This window comes from Primulina huaijiensis, chromosome 16, assembly GCF_012295235.1.
Source record: "Primulina huaijiensis isolate GDHJ02 chromosome 16, ASM1229523v2, whole genome shotgun sequence".
Taxonomy (NCBI): Eukaryota; Viridiplantae; Streptophyta; class Magnoliopsida; order Lamiales; family Gesneriaceae; genus Primulina; species Primulina huaijiensis.
The window spans coordinates 17,453,844-17,475,463 of NC_133321.1; the positions used below are offsets into that span (position 1 = coordinate 17,453,844).

The 21,620-nt window shown below is 37.8% G+C and overlaps 4 protein-coding genes across 9 annotated transcripts; 1 reads left to right on the top strand and 3 right to left on the bottom strand.

Moving 5' to 3' along the window:
- Positions 1-3,291: 3,291 nt before the first annotated feature.
- On the top strand, positions 3,292-9,368 carry LOC140961488 (probable LRR receptor-like serine/threonine-protein kinase At1g67720). The gene is made up of 15 exons (XM_073420043.1): positions 3,292-3,690; positions 4,311-4,842; positions 4,934-5,439; positions 5,691-5,823; positions 6,013-6,084; positions 6,182-6,250; positions 6,336-6,407; positions 6,553-6,621; positions 6,776-6,933; positions 7,084-7,325; positions 7,876-8,002; positions 8,069-8,137; positions 8,248-8,434; positions 8,605-8,737; positions 8,832-9,368. Exons 1-15 carry the CDS (start codon positions 3,612-3,614, stop codon positions 9,153-9,155), a joined length of 2,772 nt encoding a protein of 923 aa, XP_073276144.1. The 5' UTR covers positions 3,292-3,611; the 3' UTR covers positions 9,156-9,368.
- A 372-nt stretch (positions 9,369-9,740) lies between these two features.
- Positions 9,741-11,642, bottom strand: LOC140960868 (small ribosomal subunit protein uS12-like). The gene is made up of 4 exons (XM_073419179.1): positions 11,506-11,642; positions 10,332-10,487; positions 10,121-10,247; positions 9,741-10,040 (listed from the first exon to the last, which is right to left on the bottom strand). Exons 1-4 carry the CDS (start codon positions 11,631-11,633, stop codon positions 9,900-9,902), a joined length of 552 nt encoding a protein of 183 aa, XP_073275280.1. The 5' UTR covers positions 11,634-11,642; the 3' UTR covers positions 9,741-9,899.
- Positions 11,643-12,642: 1,000 nt separating this feature from the next.
- LOC140961928 (mediator of RNA polymerase II transcription subunit 4-like) lies at positions 12,643-15,336 on the bottom strand. Of its 2 annotated transcripts, XM_073420718.1 has the most exons (3): positions 15,106-15,336; positions 13,048-14,338; positions 12,643-12,915 (listed from the first exon to the last, which is right to left on the bottom strand). In XM_073420718.1, the coding sequence occupies exon 2, from the start codon at positions 14,307-14,309 to the stop codon at positions 13,095-13,097; it is 1,215 nt and encodes a 404-aa protein (XP_073276819.1). In that variant the 5' UTR covers positions 14,310-14,338; positions 15,106-15,336; the 3' UTR covers positions 12,643-12,915; positions 13,048-13,094. The 2 variants fall into 2 exon arrangements, with proteins under 2 accessions (XP_073276819.1, XP_073276818.1); XM_073420717.1 differs by having other exon boundaries at positions 12,643-14,338.
- Positions 15,337-16,020: 684 nt separating this feature from the next.
- Positions 16,021-19,968, bottom strand: LOC140961569 (protein REVEILLE 8-like). Of its 5 annotated transcripts, XM_073420180.1 has the most exons (9): positions 19,677-19,968; positions 19,298-19,355; positions 18,903-19,026; positions 18,639-18,797; positions 18,377-18,502; positions 17,412-17,521; positions 17,123-17,182; positions 16,956-17,033; positions 16,021-16,568 (listed from the first exon to the last, which is right to left on the bottom strand). In XM_073420180.1, the coding sequence occupies exons 1-8, from the start codon at positions 19,829-19,831 to the stop codon at positions 16,989-16,991; spliced, it is 837 nt and encodes a 278-aa protein (XP_073276281.1). In that variant the 5' UTR covers positions 19,832-19,968; the 3' UTR covers positions 16,021-16,568; positions 16,956-16,988. The 5 variants fall into 5 exon arrangements, with proteins under 5 accessions (XP_073276281.1, XP_073276279.1, XP_073276283.1 ...); XM_073420178.1 differs by lacking the exon at positions 16,956-17,033 and having other exon boundaries at positions 19,677-19,967; XM_073420182.1 differs by lacking the exon at positions 16,956-17,033 and having other exon boundaries at positions 19,587-19,726.
- Between the last annotated feature and the right edge of the window lie 1,652 nt (positions 19,969-21,620).

The window sequence follows — 21,620 nt, forward strand, 5'->3', positions numbered from 1 at the left end:
AGGGCTCGGCCATCAGTTGCTCGGCCGATCTTTCCTCGTGACGGCCGAGCACAGGGCTCGGCCATCAGTGGAGTGGCTCGGCCGAGCCGAGCACACGGCCGAGCACTAAGGCTCGGCCGAGTTTTACCCATGACTTGGCCGAGCACCAGGGCTCGGCCATCAGTAGCTCGGCCGAGCTCTGCTTATGACTTGGCCAAACACCAAACTCGGCCGAGGTGCTCAAGAAGAAACCGCTGAGCTCGTCTAGAGATGATATCGAATTTGTACGAGTCGTGCTCGACGGGTTGCGTTTAAAGTCCTCGGGAAGAAATAGGACTCGAGCATGGTTGAATATTGAGGGCATCAATTCGTAGGCTGCCCATCAGACTCCATGGGTAGTTTCTTCTGTTTCCCTTTGGCTTCCGCGGTAGAAGATTTCGAAGAAGTTCCGCCCTCACCTTTCCTCCTTTTCATGTTCTGAAGCATTTCAAACTTCATAATTCTTTCGTCTAAAAAAAAAAGATGTCGGGGAAGAGGAGACATAAGAAGCAAAACAAACATATAGTCAGCATAATATTGGTTTTCAATAGGAAAAGGGAAAGGCTATGGAAAAGATACCTAGGTCCCCCTCCACTTCGATTCCCTTCTTGCAGAACCTAAATTCACAAAGAAGATCATCCTGGATCAGGCTTTTGACGTCAAAACACCTTTCCGAGGTACTAGCAAAGAAGCGGGTCAGGTCAATGACACGCCTGGGTGCGGGAGGATCTCTAAGGGTTAACTGATCGGCCCAAGCCATATCGCAGTGTCAAGGAAGAGACTCTGACTCCACATAAAAATATCTGTTCATCCAACCTTTGTGGGATGAAGGGTTCCCACCAAGAAAATCGCACTCGGGCCGGGGTGATAGGTAAAACCGACCCATTTTTTTTCTTTTGATTTGCACAAAGCGGTCTAAAAGGGCTACGGAGAGGGGTATATCGAAATACCTGAGCAATACCCCCAAGGCCAGAAGCGTGCTAAAGGAGTTGGGAGCTAATTGACTGGGGCATATAAGATAATGATCACAAAGGCACTGAACTATCCTGGGGATAGGAAACCGAAGACCCATCTCTATCTGGTCCAAGTAAAATGTACAATATCCGTCGGGGGGAAGATGAGCCCTATCTGTAATCTCAGGGATTCTAATATCGATTTCCGAAGACAACCCTGATAACTCTCTAATCCTAGGAACATCGTCATACCCTAGGACCGAAGCCTTAATTTCGTACCAGGGAAGCTCTGCCGAAGTCTTCGAAGGGGAGGGGGAAGAAATGCCTACAGCTTCATCCATTCCTTAACCAAAATATTGCAATTAACACAGGAAGAAGGACTTACCAAAGGGATCAAGAAGAACAGAGTTGGGAGCGAGAGGTTACCGAACTCAGGATAGTTGGCCGAACCGTGAACGTCGAAAGAGCGGGAAGCACTTTGTAATTTGATAGAGAAATGAAGAGAATTGTGAGATTTGAGAATGAAGGAAAGGCCATATTTATAGGAGGGTCAAGCAAAGGAGAACCGTCCGATTAAATCAAGAATAGACGATCAGGATCATGCCCGTTCAAACACCTCGGGATCCGAACCAGCGTTTGATCCTAGCCGACGAAAATCTTACAAACAACTTGAACGGTCCAGATCTTCTCGCAACCAAGGTTGACCTCGAGGGCTGAAGGCTCACTCATAGCGATTCACTGGTCTAAAATTCAATACTTCTTTTAGACCACAGATGGGGGGTTACTATTGATGCCCTCAATATTAAACCATGCTCGAGTCCTATTTCTTCCCGAGGACTTTAAATGCAACCCGTCGAGCACGACTCGTACAAATTCGATATCATCTCTAGACGAGCTCAACCGTTTCTTCTTGAGCACCTCGGCCGAGTTTGGTGTTCGGCCAAGTCATAGGCAGAGCTCGGCCGAGCCCTGGTGCTCGGCCAAGTCATGGGTAAAACTCGGCCGTGTGCTCGGCCGAGCCATTCCACTGATGGCCGAGCCCTGTGCTCGGCCGTCATGAGGAAAGATCGGCCGAGGAAGCTCGGTCGAGCCACTCCACTGATGGCCGAGCCCTTTGCTCGGCCGTCATGAGCAAAGCTCGGCCGAACATGGCCGAGCCCTGGTGCTCGGCCAAACCCTGATGCTCGGCCGAGACCTAGGCAGAGCTTGGTCGCTCGGCCGAGCCATGGTGGCCGAACCTTGGGCAGAGCTCAGCCGAACCTCTGGTAACCGAGCCCAACCTGCGCCAAGAGCAGGGTTCTGTTAAGCACATGTGCTTGGGACATGAATCGCAGGCCCAGGCGTCCTGTGTCTATCCTAAAAACCTTGCCAAATGTCAAAAGCGTGAATGACCTTTAAGTATGCTAGAATCCCGCCGTATGATTAGATGCGACAAGAAATCCGGTCCGAACTTTCATGCTAGAATCTCGCCGTATGATTAGACGCGACAAGAAATCCGGCCCGAACTTGCAGTGATTGGAGAAGAGTTTAATTTTATAGGTAAATTTACCTAAAATAGACTTCGGCGCAGTAGGATAAGAAGTCCTCTCAACCACTATAAATACCTAAGTATATTTCATGGTTGAGGATATATTGACATGAACTTTCTTCAGCACTATTCCACATATTGTATCTTCCCATTTCTTTATTCATAACCATAAAATCCGATAAAGACGTTAGAGTGGTCACGCCGGAGAAATTCTCAGCACCTTCCAATATTCGCTAGTTTGTATAGACCGGTGGTGGTCCATCCGCTCCGGTTCACACATTGCTGATTCGAAGCTCAGGCTCACCAGACCGGACCCAGAGAAAATTTGGTATCATCACAAACAATTGAACAAGTATTCAAGCATAGACAATAGAGAACAGTGGCTTCGGGATTGATAATCAAATACATTGCTCATTTAAAAAAAAGATCAGATTTGTTACCTAATTTTATAGTTTGAAAAAGTTAAGGAGTTTTCAAATTCATTAATTTTTTTCTGATGACTCGTAGTTTAGCTAATATTGAAGTCCTAATTTTAGAATAAAAGGGAATGTTCATGTGCATCGCACGTAAGTGACTTATAATTAAAAAAAATCAAGAAAAAACTGTGTAGAACTGCAAAAGAAAAAAATTCAATGTATTCAATAAATAAATATTAATGTTTATATATTAATAATTAATCATTAATTATTTAAAATAAACAAAAAAAATTACTAAACTCGGAAGAAAACAACTGTGGCAAGGTAAACAACTGTGGCATGGTTGAATTCCTGTTGCTGCTGTCATCAAGACTCCTTCCCACGCTCAAGAACAGTCCCTCTCACCGCAACTTGATACTTAAATTAGTAGTAGTAGATCATTTAAAAAATCAAATGATTCATTCAAAGATAAATTTTCAGATGACTTTTTTATCCTCGCTGATCTTCTTTACCAAATCACTAAAAGTTCGCCAATTCATTTTCCCATTTACGCAATTCAAATTTTCCATTATCTTTTTCCCTGCATATGCACTACTTTTTTGCCAGACCCCTTTTTTCTCCTTTTTAATCATGTTTATGGCTTCGTCTTCTTGGTAAGGGGGCACCTTTTTCATCATATTAGTGCAGAAACAAGAGATGGGGGCCGTTGAAATTTTCTTAGTTTTTCTCACTTTTTCTGCCCTTCTTATGGATGCTGCCTCAGCTCAGATGCCGGGTATCTCTCTTCGTTGCTATATGTATATTTTTGTATCTTTATTTGTATTGGTATTCAATTTTTTTTAGCTATATTCTGAGTTGGGCTGATCTTTGAACAATAATTTACTTTCAGTCATTAATTTATATTTCGAACTGCTACTGCTTATGATGGATTAGGTTCTTGATTTTGTATGTGGAGGAGAAATTACTAGCCACAGATTCCTTTAAGGTAGTTGTAGGTATGGGGAATGGGTATAAAAGACTTCAAAATCACAAGAATATAAGAAATACTTTCTGTGATGTGTGGAACAAGGAAATTTTTTGTGAGGATATTTGTTGGGAAAAAACGGAATTGTTGAAATAAATACGGAGGTAAAAAGCTAGAGTTTAGTTTGAGAGCATTGAAACTGTAGAGGGGAAACGTTATCATAAAACTATTTAATCGTAATTTGGCTGTCCTTTTCACTTAGTTCATGCAATGCATTTGAGATTACGAGGGAATTGAGGAACCACTTGAACCTCTTCTGATAAGAAGGTTTTTCAGATCTTAGAGTAGGCAAATATGTTATAAAGAAGAAATAATTTTTGCGGATGGCAACTACTTCTTGCACTTTTAACATCGATAACCATATGATGCAGGCTTCGTAAGTTTGGACTGTGGTGGTAATACTAGTTTCACAGATGATCTAGGCCTTATATGGACTCCCGATAACCAGATGACCAGAGGGGAAACCACTAAGATATCTGTATCAAATGAGAATAGAAAACAGTATACAACACTGAAATATTTTCCAGCGGATGATAACAAATATTGTTACACTCTTGATGTGGTTCCCAGGAACAGGTACCTTATCAGAGCAACATTCTTATATGGTAACTTTGATAACAACAACGTGTATCCCAAGTTTGATATTTCTTTTGGGCCAACTCGTTGGGCTACCATTGTGATTTCTGATGCAAGCACGATAGAGGTAGAAGAGTTGATATTTCTAGCTACAGATACCACCGTCGGAATTTGCTTGTCCAATGCTACTACTGGACAGCCGTTTATATCCACCCTTGAGCTCAGAAAGTTTAATGGTTCCATCTATCTCAACCAATATGAGAATCAGTTCTTTCTCAGCGTGTCAGCAAGAATAAACTTCGGTGCAGATAGTGTTGATCCCGTGAGGTATATGCATGAAATATTGAACTTGTGAAGTTGTATGATGTCCTAATTAGAATCTTGAAATCTGATTTTGAGCCACATTCTTTCTCCACAGGTATCCAGATGATCCATTTGATCGATTATGGGAGTCCGACTCTGTGAAAAAGCCCAACTACCTTGTTGATGTCGCTCCCGGGACCGAAAAAATATCTACTCGAATGCCCATTGATGTTAGCAATGATGAAAGACCGCCTCAGAAAGTGATGCAGACGGCTGTAGTTGGCAGGAATGGAACATTAACATACCGCTTAAATCTTAATGGTTTTCCTGGTTTTGGTTGGGCGTTCTCATACTTTGCTGAGGTTGAAAATTTTGGTTCAAGTGATAGTAGAAAATTTAGGTTTGTGCTCCCTGGCGACTCTGAAGTTAGCAAGCCCGTTGTAAATATCCAAGAGAATGCACAAGGAAAATATCGTCTGTATGAGCCTGGATACTTCAACATCTCTCTCCCATTTGTGTTATCTTTCGGATTTGCGAAAACTTCTGATTCTACTATGGGCCCTCTCATAAATGCAATGGAAATTAACAAGTATTTGAAAAAGAGTGACGGTTCTGCAGATGGTAAGATAAAGTTAATTTCTTTAACATGTGAAGAATGCACTCTTATCGTCGCAGAAACTTGAGTATAAGTTACAGTTGCTGCTGTTAAATTACCTGCATTATGGATGAATCATAATTAATCTCAATATCCCATGATTTCTCTTATTTACAGAAAACTTATAGAAACTGAATTTTTAGAAAGAGTTTTACATCGTTCTCTGTTTTTCGTTGAAGCTTCAAAATTTTCTGATACATTTTCACGTGAGTTGCAGGAGCAATTTTTTCTGGTGTAATCACAGCTTATGCGTCGGCTGAATGGGCCAAAGAGGGCGGTGATCCATGCCTCCCTGTTGCCTGGTCATGGGTTCAGTGTAGTTCAGATCCCCAACCAAAAATAATATCCATGTAAAACTATGCTTGTTTCATCTTTTTAAATCATTAAGATTTATAAGGATTTTTACTACGTTAGAACCCGGTTTCATAACATACACGCATATGCTTTAAAACTCTATCTTTGAGTTACAAATTACAATCCTTGCTTAAATTTAATCTAATTCTTGATTTCTTTTATATGGTGTCGTTTGTAATGGGCAGTAAATTGTCCGGGAAGAACTTGACAGGAGAAATTCCGTCAGAGTTCACAAACTTGGATGGCCTTGTTGAGTTGTAAGTTGCGGGGTCAGCCTTTTGTTTTCTTTCTTTTTTCCTTGGAGAAAAATTCATAAATGTTTTTTGTCAACAAAAATATTCATTTTGTTTGCAGATGGCTTGATAATAATTCACTGAGTGGTTCTATTCCTGATTTTTCCCGATGCCGGAACTTGAAAACAATGTAAAGTTTGGGCCTATCTTGTTGTTTTTGTATATTACTAAATTTAATTAAAATATTTAGATGAGTTGCAATTTGGAATCACCAGACATATTGAAGATAATCAGCTGACTGGTGAGCTGCCTTCTTCGCTTGCGAGTCTACCAAATTTGAGAGAACTGTAAGTTTGAAAAGGCAAAATATCAGTCTGTATTATGAATTTTTTAACCATTACGCTAAGCTCCGTTGAACTTCATTTTTCAAAGGATTGTTTGGTGATGTCTCTTTTAATTCTTGATGATTAATGATTAATGATAATGATGCAGGTATGTTCAGAACAATATGTTGTCAGGAAGAGTGCCATCAGGTCTTCTCAACAAAGATCTCATTTTGAAGTGCGTTAACTTACTTCTCATTGATGAGGCGAAAATCAAAGTTTACTTGTTAAGAAATTGTGGGGCTGATAGTTGCATACTTCAGGATGAGGGGAATGGAAGGAGCCATTAAAAAATTCGTCTTTACCTAATTTATACTTTACATATGTTTCAGCTACACGGGAAATGTACATCTTCACGAGGGAAGTAAAGGGAGCCATAAAACAAATATTATCATAGGATCATCAGTAGGAACTGCTACTGTTTTGCTCATCGCTGGTATTACTTGTTGTGTCCTGATTACCAAAAGAAACAAGAAGTCTCCGAAGCAAGGTCAGTTCAGATGAAATATTTTCTTCCCAAGTCTGCCATTATGATTTAGAAACAATTAGAAATTGAATAGTATGCTCTAGTGCTATATTTGGTATGATTAACAAACGATTCAATTGAATCAACAATTAAAGTTTATATTTTTCTTCACAGATCAAGTTCGACATGATTTGGCCGCTCACAAGTTTTCCTCTTCTGCGGGAGACGGTGCAGCAGAAGCTGCACATTACTTCACTTTATCTGAGATTGCAGATGCGACGAAGAACTTTGAGAGACAAGTTGGATTTGGAGGCTTTGGGGTGGTCTATTATGGGAAACTGAAGGATGGAAAAGAAATTGCAGTCAAAGTTTTGACAAACGATTCCTTCCAGGGAAAACGAGAATTCTCGAATGAGGTTTATTTTACTATTCAAAATGGTTTGTTTGTTTTGGATGGTTTACTTCAAACATTACCCTGCTTCTTTTTTTTTTTTTTTTTTTTTTTTTTTTTTTTTTTTTTTTNTTCTTGTCGCCGATTGTAGTCAGGATTGACCATAATTTAGTCTTGTTAATGGTACAAATTTATATTTTAAACCTGAACCGGCATGATCACTTCCACTTCAATTTGGATGTTTTAGCTGTTAAGCACAAAAATAATCTCTCTCCATAAAAACGAAGTGAAAATTTTGGCTGAAATTATCATCTTGACCAATAAATTAGGATGATGTAAAAACACAGATCTTCTCTGTGGACCTGTATTTTAGACTAGTGGTCAATAGTTGATTTACTTTGAATGTTGTAACTTAGCAATCGTGAATTCTTTTTACAATCCTATGGTTTGAACCACTCAAGACAGTTAATTTCATGGCAAAGTAATTTTTTGCATTTATTACAACTACAGATCTGTGTCACTCGACATGATTTACCATGCCCTCTTGTTGACGCTAAATTATTCAATTAAAACAGGTGGCTCTTCTTTCAAGGATACACCATAGGAATCTATTACAGTTTCTCGGATACTGCCAAGAAGGTGGAAAAAATATACTTGTGTACGAGTTCATGCACAATGGAACTCTTAAGGAACATTTATATGGTACGTATACATTTTTTAAATGAAAAAATTGCAGACGATGTGTTAACTTTATTTATATTTTCCTAGGACCTTTAATGCATGAAAATGGAATTAGTTGGATTAAGCGACTCGAGATTGCTGAAGACGCCGGAAAAGGTTGGTTCACTAGGCTGGTTGGTTTAGTTCTACGAGGACATAAATAAAAAGGAAAAATAGTCGAGAATATGATAATCTAAATGCAAGGCATTTTCTAATTTTCGTTTCAGGAATTGAGTACCTGCATACTGGTTGTGTTCCGTCAATCATCCATCGGGATTTGAAAACAAGCAATATTCTTCTTGATAAGAACATGAGAGCGAAGGTGTCAGATTTTGGTCTTTCAAAACTAGCAGTAGATGGAGCTTCTCATGTCTCCAGCATGGTTCGGGGAACTGTTGGTTATCTGGATCCTGAGTAAGCGTTTTTTTCCTCATTTGTTCCAAGTTTCTAGCTCACAAAATGTGGGTAGCAAACACTATCTATTGATTAGCTATCAATAATCACAAGAAAGTCTTGTGACGCAATGTGAGTTAAAACAATAAAAGTTGTGGCAAGAAATATAAAGTTGATATCATGCAATGCAGATATTATATCTCCCAGCAGTTAACAGACAAAAGCGATGTCTACAGTTTTGGGGTAATACTCTTGGAGTTGGTATCAGGTCAAGAAGCGATTTCAAATAACTTTGGACCTAACTGCAGAAATATCGTCCAATGGGTAAGCTTGCCAGTACAGAAAGATGTTTTAGAATCTCGATGTTTAAAGAAAATAACATCACTTTTCATTGGTCATCTTGGTTGTACACTTGTAGGCGAAGCTGCATATAGAGAGCGGTGACATACAAGGGATAATTGACCCTTCATTGCGCGAATACGACATTCAGTCAATGTGGAAGATAGCTGAAAAGGCGTTGATGTGCATTCAACCTCATGGGAGCATGAGGCCATCAATCTCAGAAGTTGTCAAAGAGATTCAAGATGCAATATCTATAGAAGCAACTAGAGACGGTAGTTCAGTTGAAGTATCGAAGCTTTCTGTTCATTCTTCGGCTAACAGGGCGGGTTCAGCTGATTTTGGAATTGGTGAACACTTCCTGTCTATTGACGACTCAGTCACGCAGCCAACTGCTCGATAGAACAAATGTGTTCAAAGTAGTGATAGTCTTCTTCCCATTTCTTGATTGATGTAAACATTTTGTCGATTGATTTCTTATATTGCTGTCCCGCCGGATGAAGCAAATTTTTTTTATTTTGAAGAAACTTTTTTGATGTATAGATCTTGTCTTGGATGAATATATATTGTTCTTGAAATTTTTGTTAATTAAGTGTGAATTAACGCTTTTGTGAAACTGTATTCATGTCTTCGTTTCATACGTATCTGGTCGAACCCTGTAACTCAATCTGGTTTGCACGCTGAGGAAGCTAGAAGGTATCCAAAATTCTGGTTCAATGCACAAAATACGGGCAAAGATGAGCATAAGAGAGATTTTTAGAATTTCGGATATGAACCAGAATTTCGTTACTAAAATGTTATTAGCCAACTTTAGATCATAATATGTAGTTTGTTTATTGTAAACTAAATATTAATAAAAGAATATTTTTGGTAAAACTTTGAAGAAAATTAAGAAGCCTGGAATAAATTATAAAACGGATGAAAAGTTGGAGATGGTCATGAATGCTACCGTGAGAGGTGTGAACATCAACTAAATTGAACTAATGAGTTCATCAAAATCCCAAAGGAACTAATAAAATTAAGTTTAAAGTGGGTGAAGCTGTCACACAGTAAATTGATGGGAAAATAATAGAAACAAACTAGAATTCACTCAACACTCGGATGAATCATCAAAAACTTGTGCAGACTCAGTAGCCAGGCCAGATGACTAAGACCTAGGCTTTTCTTTTTTCTCCTTGAAGAGGGCCAAGAGAGAGACGCCAGACACCTTCACCACCTTAAATCTAACACCAGGAATATCTCCCACAGCATGGCCTTTACGCCCAAATCCAGCTATCAATACTTCATCCTGTACAATCAAATTTGCGATTTTTTCATCATTAAATAAAGCATCATAATGACAAAAAGTAACGGGAATTGGGAACTCACATTTTCCTCGATATAGTTTAAGCAACCATCATTGGGAACAAAAGCTGCAATCTTCTTGCCATTCTTGATGAGTTGAACTCTAGCACATTTACGGATAGCAGAGTTTGGCTGTTTGGCTTCAATACCTCTGCATGTTTAAATACAACAATTTAATTTGCAAAATTACCATGAAAGAGAGAATGAAAACTAGGCAGAAAAGGTAGATTCTCACATCTTCTCGAGAACTATGCCTTTGGCATGAGAAGACCCAGCAAAAGGTTTCTTCCATTCATTACCGAGGTGAGATTTCTTGTAGGCCTTGTCAGCCCATCTTTGCCTTCGACGGTGGGACTTGAGTTTACGACCAGCTCCCATACCACGTGTCTTCCTGTGAAATGATAAATGAGAATCTGGATCCACTCAATAGATGCAGAGCACTAGAGTTAATGTTCGAGGCCAGCTTCGTGAGGAGTAAATTGGATATGCTAGTCATGCCAAATATTTGTTATCACACAAATGACTTTTATTGATGGATTAGCAAGATGACTAATATATCATTAGAATTGAAATCACAGAGGCCCCACCATTACCCGCATCATGCAATTGCATCCATAGCTGGTTTAGCAAGATGACTAATATATCATTAGAATTGAAATCACATAGGCCTCCACCATTACCCACATCATGCAATTGCATATATAGCTGGGTAAAAAACGCAATATACTGTCAGGTATTATTGCTTCAATGGCGATTCCTGCTCGAGATATAGTGCCCATTCAACAGTCTCGGCCTACTTCAAGAATACTAGCTACTGCAAAAGGAACTATATCACCAATAAAGTCTCTAACAATTCTACAAGTAGTTGTTTCCTTTTCTGCACAAGGTTCAAATTTTTCTTGATTGGACTTCTCAACATTAGTATAGTAGCTTATACAAGGTAAAACACAAAAGCAAGATACCGCCACATCCACCTGAGTAGTCAAAACAATACCTTGAGGGCATCCAAAATCTTAAAACTAGTGACTTGATAAAGATTGCATTTACATAACATATCCGGTTTCTAGCGAAATACAGGCCACCCTTCTACAGAATCACCCACTTTTAAAATTACCACAATTCAACAAGAAGCGTAAGCTACAATAAGATCTAAAATACATTTCGTTCACTGGAAATGTACTAGCACCCTAGCAGCAATCAAAATAGAATCCCGGTCTTCAATCATTTGACAGGCACCCACCCAATTACATTGAATACCACAGAAAACCCGCGATACAAAACCAACAAAGACATTTGAAACAAGACAATGCAAATCGGTAAAATTTCAATAAAAACAAAGTGCAAATAGTTTTCGCGACCACAAAACAAAACACACTTGGAAACAGAGATGATGAAAAAAAGTAGCATACCCCATGATGGCAGAGTAGAGAGAACAATAGGGAGGATTTTGTTTGCCGGTTGAACTGCGTAATCGGAGCCGCCGATTTGAGCTCTTAAAACCCTTACGAAAGAATATCACGACGGTAGTGAGCTTCATATTTATATAGGCTAGCATTTTGGGCCTTCTTGAGCCATAATGTTGGAACTGGTCCAATTATGTGGGTAGTCTAGTTGCAATGTTCGTGGATCGATAGGCCCATTAAACTGGTCCAAATGGCCCAAATATATATATATATATATATAAAATNAGACAGTTCATATATCTCGTGAATAGGTTCGAAGATTTCGAACCGAATTCGAACATCCTTTTTATCCGAACTCAAACTGAAAATTTAAAAAAAACAATTGAGGATTGAATCGAACTCGAATTCGAATATACTTAATTCAAGTCGAATTCAAAACTTAAATTTTTACTATATTCGATTCGATTAAGTTTATTTATAACTCTATTTATATATACAATCAATTATTATTTTATGTCGAAAGCAGAAAAAATCAGTGCTTACTCTACTTAGATGACAAACACGTGAATGTTGGTTGGTTTTTATCTAAAATAAAATTTGTAAATTTGACTCAGGCAACTGGGTTTTTTGGGGGAAAAAATGTGTGTGAGTAATATAATTTAAACGCGATGATACCAAAGTACAAGAAATAAATGTATTGACAATATTATATTTTTGGGAAAGTTGGTGAAAAATCCTCAATCAAAATATTTCTTTGGGTTCACTCACTACCCACAACATTGTAGTACTATGTCATACAAATTGTGGTACACTTCATGTGAAAATGTGGTACACTTCATGTGGAAATATGGTACTAGAAAAATACCCAGAGACTGAACACAAAAAAAAAACGACGACTGGAGACTGAAGACCAATTTTTCGTATATTTTTCTGCATGCTTTTTATGGGTTAATTAATTTAATTGTGAGAGTGGACATATCAAAGCTTAGGGCAAGAGACTGCGGTATAATTATTCTGAAGTTTGGCACTCGATTTTGTTTCTTTAAAAAAACATTTAACTCAATCACAAGTCTATATAATCCACTAGCATTTATCTTTAATTATGTTCGGTGTGCAAAGACAGCAATTTAACTCAATCACAAGTCTATATAATCCACTAGCATTTATCTTTAATTATGTTCGGTGTGCAAAGACAGCAATGTTAGATTTCACCCTTGGGTCCAGAAATCGACCCTAAAAACGTCAATCTTTTTTATACGAGGTTTTCTTGAAAAACATAAAATTGATCCTCTAGATCATTGAATCAACTCGTATCCCATATCTTCCTCTTGTTACAAATCCAAGCCCCGCCCCTACTCCAGCACATGTCTGTAATTTTTAAAAACTTTTCTTGCATCATCATCAGCCATGGGACATCTAACATTACAAAAAATTGATTTACCAACTAGGAAAAATGCCGACAACATAGACACGCTACTAAGTGATTGGCATATTAGACAATTTCATTGGCTGAATAGTTGGAAACAAGTCATTAATATAACAACTTACAAATTTCTACTCGCCCCTGGTCAAAGTCCTTCACAAACTCCGGTTAATCAATCACTATCAGAGCTGCCAATGTCGCTGCTATAGTCACTACTATCATCTTCAATGTCAAGCTGCACATGCCGGACTTGGATAGGCTCTGGTGCTTTTGTGAGCCCAGATAGAGGGATAGGCCTCGGTTGTTGTTCCTCAACCCTAGGTGGTCCAGGAAGAGAGTCCAATGGTGGCAACGTAATTGGGTCACCAGGCTTCCAACCAAGAGGAGGGAGAATTGGTAGATCAATTGGCAATTCCACGGGCATCCCGGGTTTCCATCCAGATGGAACGACAATATTTGGAGGAATCAAACCTGCTGACAGAGGGTTACTTTCTGAAGGTATCCCCGTAGGAGTTCCAATAAATGGCTCGAGTACTTTATCATTGCCGCCGTCCATTTTAGGTAACCCAACATCGAGATCGGCAAAATTATATAACTGAGATGCTCGCATCTGCTCCTCCTGTGGGGCAGGAGGAAGAGCACCTCGAAGAGGAGCCTGACCACCACCAAATTCAGGAGGTGCAAAGGTTGTGTAGCTTATCTTGTGCGCGTATGACAATATATCTGACACTTTTAGCTGAGTTTTAACAGTCGTTGTCGAGGAATCTTCAGCAGTACTGTCTGACTTTGTTCGTTTAGGGCGGTGATAATTAGAATAATCATCCACAAGAAAGTCAAGAACATGCTCAGCCTCTTTGAGTTTGTTGGCAAAAGCAAGAAGAGCAGAATCTTTGGACCGGATTTCACGTGCAAGCTTCTCGTTAACATCTTGAAGATCAAGAATTTCTTGGAGTTCTGCAACAGCTTCAATGAGTTGGGTCTGGAGAGCTGTGAATTGGGAAAGGATATCTTTGATTGACAAAGGAGATGAGTCTGATGGAGCAGGCATCAGTGGCTGGGTTTGGGAAGATAAGAAGGAAGGAAGGGAGCCTCGAAAAGCACTAAGCCAGTGGGAGCAATTTGGTGAAACCTCAAATAATTTTGTGGCAAGAGCTGCCATTTGAAGTAGAAGAGATTGTGCTCTAGGGAGAGGCTGGAGAAGAGGAAGAAGAGCTGGAGAAACAGCAGGCACAGTCAACTGATTAGGGGATTGATGAGGATTGTGCGACTGTTGAGTTTGAGCGGAAAATTTCGGAGGCGTAGGGTTTTGAAGAGATGGTGAATTGGGGTTTGGCAGGCCTAGCCTGGCTGGGGATTGCACAATTTGATGGGGAATACTTTGTAACATTTTGAACTATTCTCTTTCTCGGGAGAAACCTGGAAAAGAAACAAAAGAAAGAAGACATGGAAAATGTACCACCAAAAGTCTAAGACTATCGGCATCAATGTTTAAACATAGCATTGATACTAAAACAATCAAAATCATTTTACCCTCAGTACTTCGACCATGAATTAGATCAAGATTGTAATCGGCTCTAAAAAGAACATAACGGATATTCGTTCAATGAACATAATCTTTCTCCTGGTGGTTAAACTAGTGATATTTCAGTAAAGTTAATTGAAATCTTCATCACAACAATGTAAAGGATTCAGCTGGAAAATTTGCAATATGGACTATTACACAAAACTGTCCCAGTCATCTCAATTAATCAACCCTAATATCAGCTTGCATATTTGGCGAAGCAGGGAGATACCCAAACCGAGTGCTTGATAAAATTTAGAAATTCAACCGAGCCTCAACAAATAGCCAAAATCATTAATCAACACAACAATTTAGTGAAATTAAACGATCTATCAGCAAAATCACCAAATCAACAAATTCCCCATAAAATCCCCAAACCCTTGCGGTTAATTTTAACGGTTACAAAGCTTACAAATAAACAAGATTCGACTATTTACTCCAATTTGATAACTAGTGCACGCAAAATTTTCTGTCCCGAGCTCGAGCTCCAGTCAAATTCAATCGGGTTCAAACTCTATTCGAATTAGTACAGTTGAATCGAGCTCCAATATCATAAAAATCTGGGAAAAAATGAAGCCCAAGAATGGAGATCAAACCAACAAACACTTGAAATAAAACGTACCCAGAAAGTGATGAAGTGTGAGAGAAAACGAAGATGAGACTCCGGTGGAGGCGGATCAAATACCGGCAGGTAGAGGCGACGTGGGAGGAAGAACACCTAGTTGCGTCTCTGAACCGTGAAATCTGGGTAAAAAGAATAGAAACAGAAAGGGTTAGAAGTGGGCTTGAGGTTGCGGAGGACAGAGAAGTTGGAGGGTCTCAGACTGAGAGGGATGGTCGAATGCGCGTACCACTGATATATATAAATATTAATAATTAATAAATGGAAAGATTAGCACCATACGATCTATCTAATCTATAAAATATTAAAAATTAATTTTTTTTTGTGCATCACAGTCAGATAATATTTTTTATTTTCTAAAATAATAGAGAAAAAAAATAGATTGAATGATATTTTTGTAATTTATTATACAAAATGTGATCATGAATTTAACATAAAATGTATGCTCAAAATTTTCATAAAATTAATCATTTTTTTATAAGAAGTTTGAGTAGGTCTCTTGTGAGACGGTCTCACGAATATTTATCTGTGATACGGATCAACTCTACCGATATTTAGCATAAAAATAATACTCTTAGCATAAAAAGTAATATTTTTTCATGTATAACTCAAATAAGATATCCGTCTCATAAAATACGACCTGTGAGACCGTCTCACACAAATTCTTGCCAACACGTTTTGATTTATTACACGAACTTTCTGACATTTTTGTATAACTACTTATTACTATTAATTATTCATTTATCTTTAGTTATTTGACCTTCCTGAAATTTATAGATAAAAGTTGAAAATAAATATTTTGCAAGTCATTCCCGTCACTCATTCATTGTTTTTCGATTAAATAGGAATTTGAGTGAACGCTTTTGTTTCCTCTGAACTTGGGAGTTTGCACTAAAATTCGCATCAAAATCGGAATTCGCAACGAAGTACATACCAATATTATTACAATATAATAAATCCTCTAATAGCACAGAATCACCTCAACTTCAAAGACTTCGGTATGCTTCTTTCGAACATGAAAGAAAATACAAAGAACAAGTCAACAAATTATCGACTAGCAACCTACAACACTATGTCAAACAAAATTGAAACCGAGGGAACTAAGACATAACATGTATCATTTTCAAGTTGGCGCCTCTGATTATTACAGAGATCGACATCTTGTCCAACACTTGTGTTGCTGACATGATGGATACGTCAATAATTGGCTCGGGATATCAGATGAGCATTCTTTGAATTTATCACAAACTTCACCTTATAGAGACTACTGGCTCCACTTCGAGCAAAGTTCTATATCACGTCCCGTGGCAGTCAGATCACCAGCCACTTCCCTTCTTGGACACCATCTACCTCTCCAGTTTCTATCCGAATGGCTTATAGCGATTCAGTCAGAGCCTATCACAGCAGATAGGTCAAACGCCTACTGTTTTGGTACTGATATCATAAGATGATAGAGCCTTTTTCTGCAGAAATGTGGAAACAGCTTATACATGAGAACATCAGCGTGAATAAGGTACGAGACAAGTTATATTTTAAATAAATAGATTATGAACCTCTTCTTTTATATCCCCCAGCCAATATGACAACCCGCACCACTAAACCACCAGATACATGATGACCAAAGAAAAGTAGAAATCACGGAAACGTTCAAAATGTACAAGGCTCGCATAATTTTTTTTATGGCATCATTTGACTAAAGGTTCTGAAAATGCAAAATAATATAAATCATGCCAGCCTTGACTCTCGCTTTAAACCATATTAACCTACCTTCAGACTCCATCTGTTTAAAAAACATAATATTTAAAAAATGATATACCAACATCTAAGCGTGATCTCAACATTGACAATACCCACAGAACCTTCAAGTCTTTATGATGAGGCATTTATGAGATCCAAGAACCATTTGAGCCATTCTCACCTATACATCCCTGCTTGAAACCTTTTCATGCTTTAAGATTGACTACAGGAAACCATTTCAAAAAAATGCCGAAACAATTAATTTCAGAAAAACACTTACAATTGGCTCAAAATCAGGACTGGACAAGTTAATGGTAAGGTTTCTAGTCAACAATAAGACCTGCATTTGGAAGAATGATAACATATTAGTTTGACAAGAATGATCATAAGCTTCCTCATGAAGCAAATTTCACACTATATGTCAGTGTCAGGCTGTCAGCTGGTTTAGAATGTTTTTGATGTTTTCTTTATCTCAGTTTTATTCCCAGGAGTGAAGACACACGTTGGCCAAGAGTATTATTTGATTGACAAGCACATAAAATATCAACATGAACCTTGGGTGAACTCACAGTTTCAAAATTAATAGGATCCATCTCCTTGAGTTTCTGCACATGATCTTTACCAGCTGGATCAAAAATACTGCCAATGAAGCTATAGACTTCAAAAAAATCCGGTATACCTAAAAAGGGAAACAAAAACCATTATCCATCAAAATAACAATTATCGTTTTGCATTCACGCTAATTTTAGTAATAATCTTGCCCGCAGCTCGAAGCCAGTGAAAAGAGAAGTATACCCAAGAGACATGTTGAATCCATCTAGAAATTCTTAAAGCCAGTCAATATGTAGTCTAGTATCTGAAGATCAAGTTTTGAACCTTCATCTTAGGATTTCTATCTTAAGTTCCTGGAGCTTATCACATGGACGATAATTCAACTAACTAATGATTCATGCAGCATAATGGTGAGAATGAATTAACATTATTGAATTTTATTACTACAAGTACTGTCCCATTCTTAGCAGAACCTGAGCAATATATATAGGTGAGTGATCTGATGCAAAACTTCCTCGTATACACCAGAAAGTACACCTGAAGCAACAGCATAGCCCATTCACAACCTCTTTAATTATCTATTAAAATCTTGCCACTTCAGTTTGGATGTCAGACGTATCGAAAGAATAGAAAAACAATAAACGATATCAATCCTATACTTAGAAGCAATACTGAGATAGAGGCAAACACAAGCAGATTCAGATACGTATGAAAAATGTAGCAAAAGAGTAAGAGCCGAACAGCCATAAGCATTTATTTCAGTTCTTAGTCATTCATTCTTAAATTTAAAGACTTCGGGAAGGGATCCAGGAAAATTTGAGCTACAGTAGGGAAATATAGATTCAGGACATCACAGATGATCAGATGCATATTGCTTCTGTTTTATCATTTTTAAGTGTAACCACAGATAATATCTGATCCTCATCCATCTTGTGTAGACTGGATCACTGGAATAGAAAAGGTACATGTTCAAGGAGGTTACCGTGAATCATGGAACCTTGCATGTTCTGAGTTGGCAGGTCGGAACTTGACAGAACTCTGGGTGAACTTCCAATGCTGCTCATATTGCAGTTACCAACCCTTTCAGGTCCCTTTGATACAATATCAGCTGAATCAGAAACATCACGAGTCAAAATACGTTTGGGAATTTCACCTTATTGATTATTGGGCATTTTGTACAGATTAATTTATTAAAATATATTGGTTTATTTATTTTATACACAATCTTAAAAAAATATGCATGCCTTCAACTCCAAGTAGATCATAATCATTCCCAGTTGGTGTGACTCCACTTGATGGATCATTTCCACACATGGAAGCATCATCCCATACATGATAACCAGATGAAAGAGAATTCACTGATGCCGAACCATATACCGCAGATGCTTGGAGTGGCCCTAGAACTGCCGAAAAAACAGCAGAAAGTAGCAAACTCAAGAATCAAGATACCAGAAAGGCATTAATTATATGTTTAAAATCATGTTCGAATTCATGCAAAGGAGGCACACCATTTTTGGGTGCCTTCTGCGGGTATGGATGGGCGGCTTTACGCTTGGGTCGTGGGGGAGGTACATGTGCCTCTGTTCCATTCTTTTGAACCTTCAGAAAGTACTTTTGTGCATGACTGCGAATCTGCCAACATCATCATCAATAAATACCAACAACATATAATCCAGTAAAATCTAAGAAGGAAACCAAGTCTTGTTGTTCAACTACAGAGCGAATTGCAAAAAATGATGGCGGATTAATTTAAGTAGATACAACAAGGACCCATCATTGGAAGCATAAACTAAACCTTGATTTTAGACTTATTTTGACACTGCAGAATTCTTCAAACAAAATGCAACAACATGCTGAAAATAAGAAATCTTGAAGATTTTCGTCCAAGGATTTAAAAAGGCACCTGAATTACCGTCTTTGAACCAACGAAATCTTCAATCTTCTTCCAATCTCGGTCGAACCTGATATTCGCAGCATGCCATTAATGTAATGCATACGTTCAGAAAACTGAACCAGACACAAACGAATCCGCATAACTTAACAATAGGTTCTGTTAAATCTGATTAGAAGTCAACGACAACACAATACAAAAGAAAAAAGACCTATTAAAGGTGGATTGAACAAAGCATTTCAGACGAATCATCCGAGACAAACATTTTCCAATAAACTAATTATAAAAGTGAAAACTTTACATCTTCAAGTTCGTTGATCATCTCTCAACTCCCCCGGGAAATAAATGGCCTATAAAATAAAGTAGACGAAGGAAATCAAAGAAGCTTAACAGTTGGAGAGCTTCCAGGAACTTGTCGTGCTCGTCGTCAGTCCAACTCTCCCTGGACTTGGTTATGGTGTAAGGCTTCCGCACCTTCTTACTTGACCCTTCTCCCGACGACGGAGGTGGCGGTGGGGGCGGAGGAATCGATGAGCTGCGGTTCATCTGGTGAATTTGGCGCGCGGAGAAGTTGAGTGGTGGAGAAGAGAGGGGGTTCTTGTGGTGCTTCGAGTCCCGATTAATTGTGGCCTGCCAATCAAAATCAAATGCGTTGGCATCAGCCGATAATAAAACTAACTGTGTGTGTTGGTTAAATCTATATGCGAAATAGATTTCGTGGGAATATCTCATTTTATTCGGTGTGTTAATGATAAATTTTTAAAAGAAAAAAATTGTGAGAGACGATCTTCACAGATCGTATTTTGTGAGACAGATATCTTATTTAAGTCATTCATGAAAAATTATTACTTTTTATGCTAAGAGTATTATTTTTTATTGTGAATATTGATAAGGTTGACTCGTCTCACATATAAAGATTCGTGAGACCTTCTCACAATAGATCTATTCGTTTTTAAATTAGCTCAATACTAATCTATAAACGATTATGTTAGACACAATGAACAAAGAATATGTGATTAAATGGTTCGAGAAAGTGATAGTAAAATGAATCGAACGGATATTTTCTCATACTCGACTAATTCGGATATCTCCAAACGACACACTAATATGTTTATACTTATCCATGCCGCAACTATATGCCTAATAACTTTTTGTTTTCATTCCAGCGTGACATAGACTTTACTACAATTGACATTCCAGTCGATAAATTATTTTAAATTTAAAAATTTTGACTAACCCAATACTTGAAAATTAATTAACTAATGAATATCTTTCAAAATAAATATATTTTTATGAAAAAATGATTCAGTAATTGACACAATCAGTGAATTCTTCTATTCAAAATTGTATTTTTTTAAAAAAATTATAGTAAAAATTAGAATAATTAATTTGATGGGTCAATTTTTTTTTTAAAACATGAAATGTAGAAAATAATTGGATGAACAATCGGAAATATAATAAAATGAGTTAAAGGTCACGATTTGATTTGAGTGTGACAGGTGCTGGCATATAATCCACTAGTTACTTTAACAACTTGGTCGAACCACTTGTGTGTTTACAAGTGGGCTAAGTGCGGTGACACGTGGCTAATTTACAACCACGCAAATTCTGACACTGCCAACTAGTTGGGTGTACCCGTTGTTGGAGGGAGAACAAAAGCCAACCCTATTTAATTTCATTTTCATCGTCTTTCAAATTTTTTATTTCACATTTCAAATTTATATTATATTAAATTTTAAAAAAAATCAATAATAATTATACTTGATTTTGAATATTTCAAATATGTCATTTGAATCAATGCTGAATTAAATAATTAATCAATTTTAGAATTTTTCCGTTTTGCTGGATTTTACAACGCATTTATGTATTGCTTTGTCTGGTCAGTGGTTACATCATTAGACACCACCAAACCTTTATATCCCATTCCCACTTGTTCCATCATTCGACCGACATCCACGTCAAATATAATGAGGAAACAAAGGGATCAATCGAGGGCATTATGACTATTAGATAAGATGAATATAGGGCAACAATCTAAGAAATATAATGAAATTTAACATCTTTTAAAATTATAACTTCACAAGCCATGAGGGTTTTTAGCTAGCAAAAGTTCTATATAATTAGTAATGAAGTAGCATATATGGGCATTTCTATTATCGGAATAATTACATTTTCATAATGTAATTTGCATTTTTTTTCTTATTTTTGATCATGTTAACGATGAATTTGTATTTTTAATCTTGTAATTTTTATTTATTTATTTGATTGGAATTCATTGTGTCTGTCGAAAATTGCTCATGTAGTGGACATGGATTTTAACATAGATTTTTCGCAA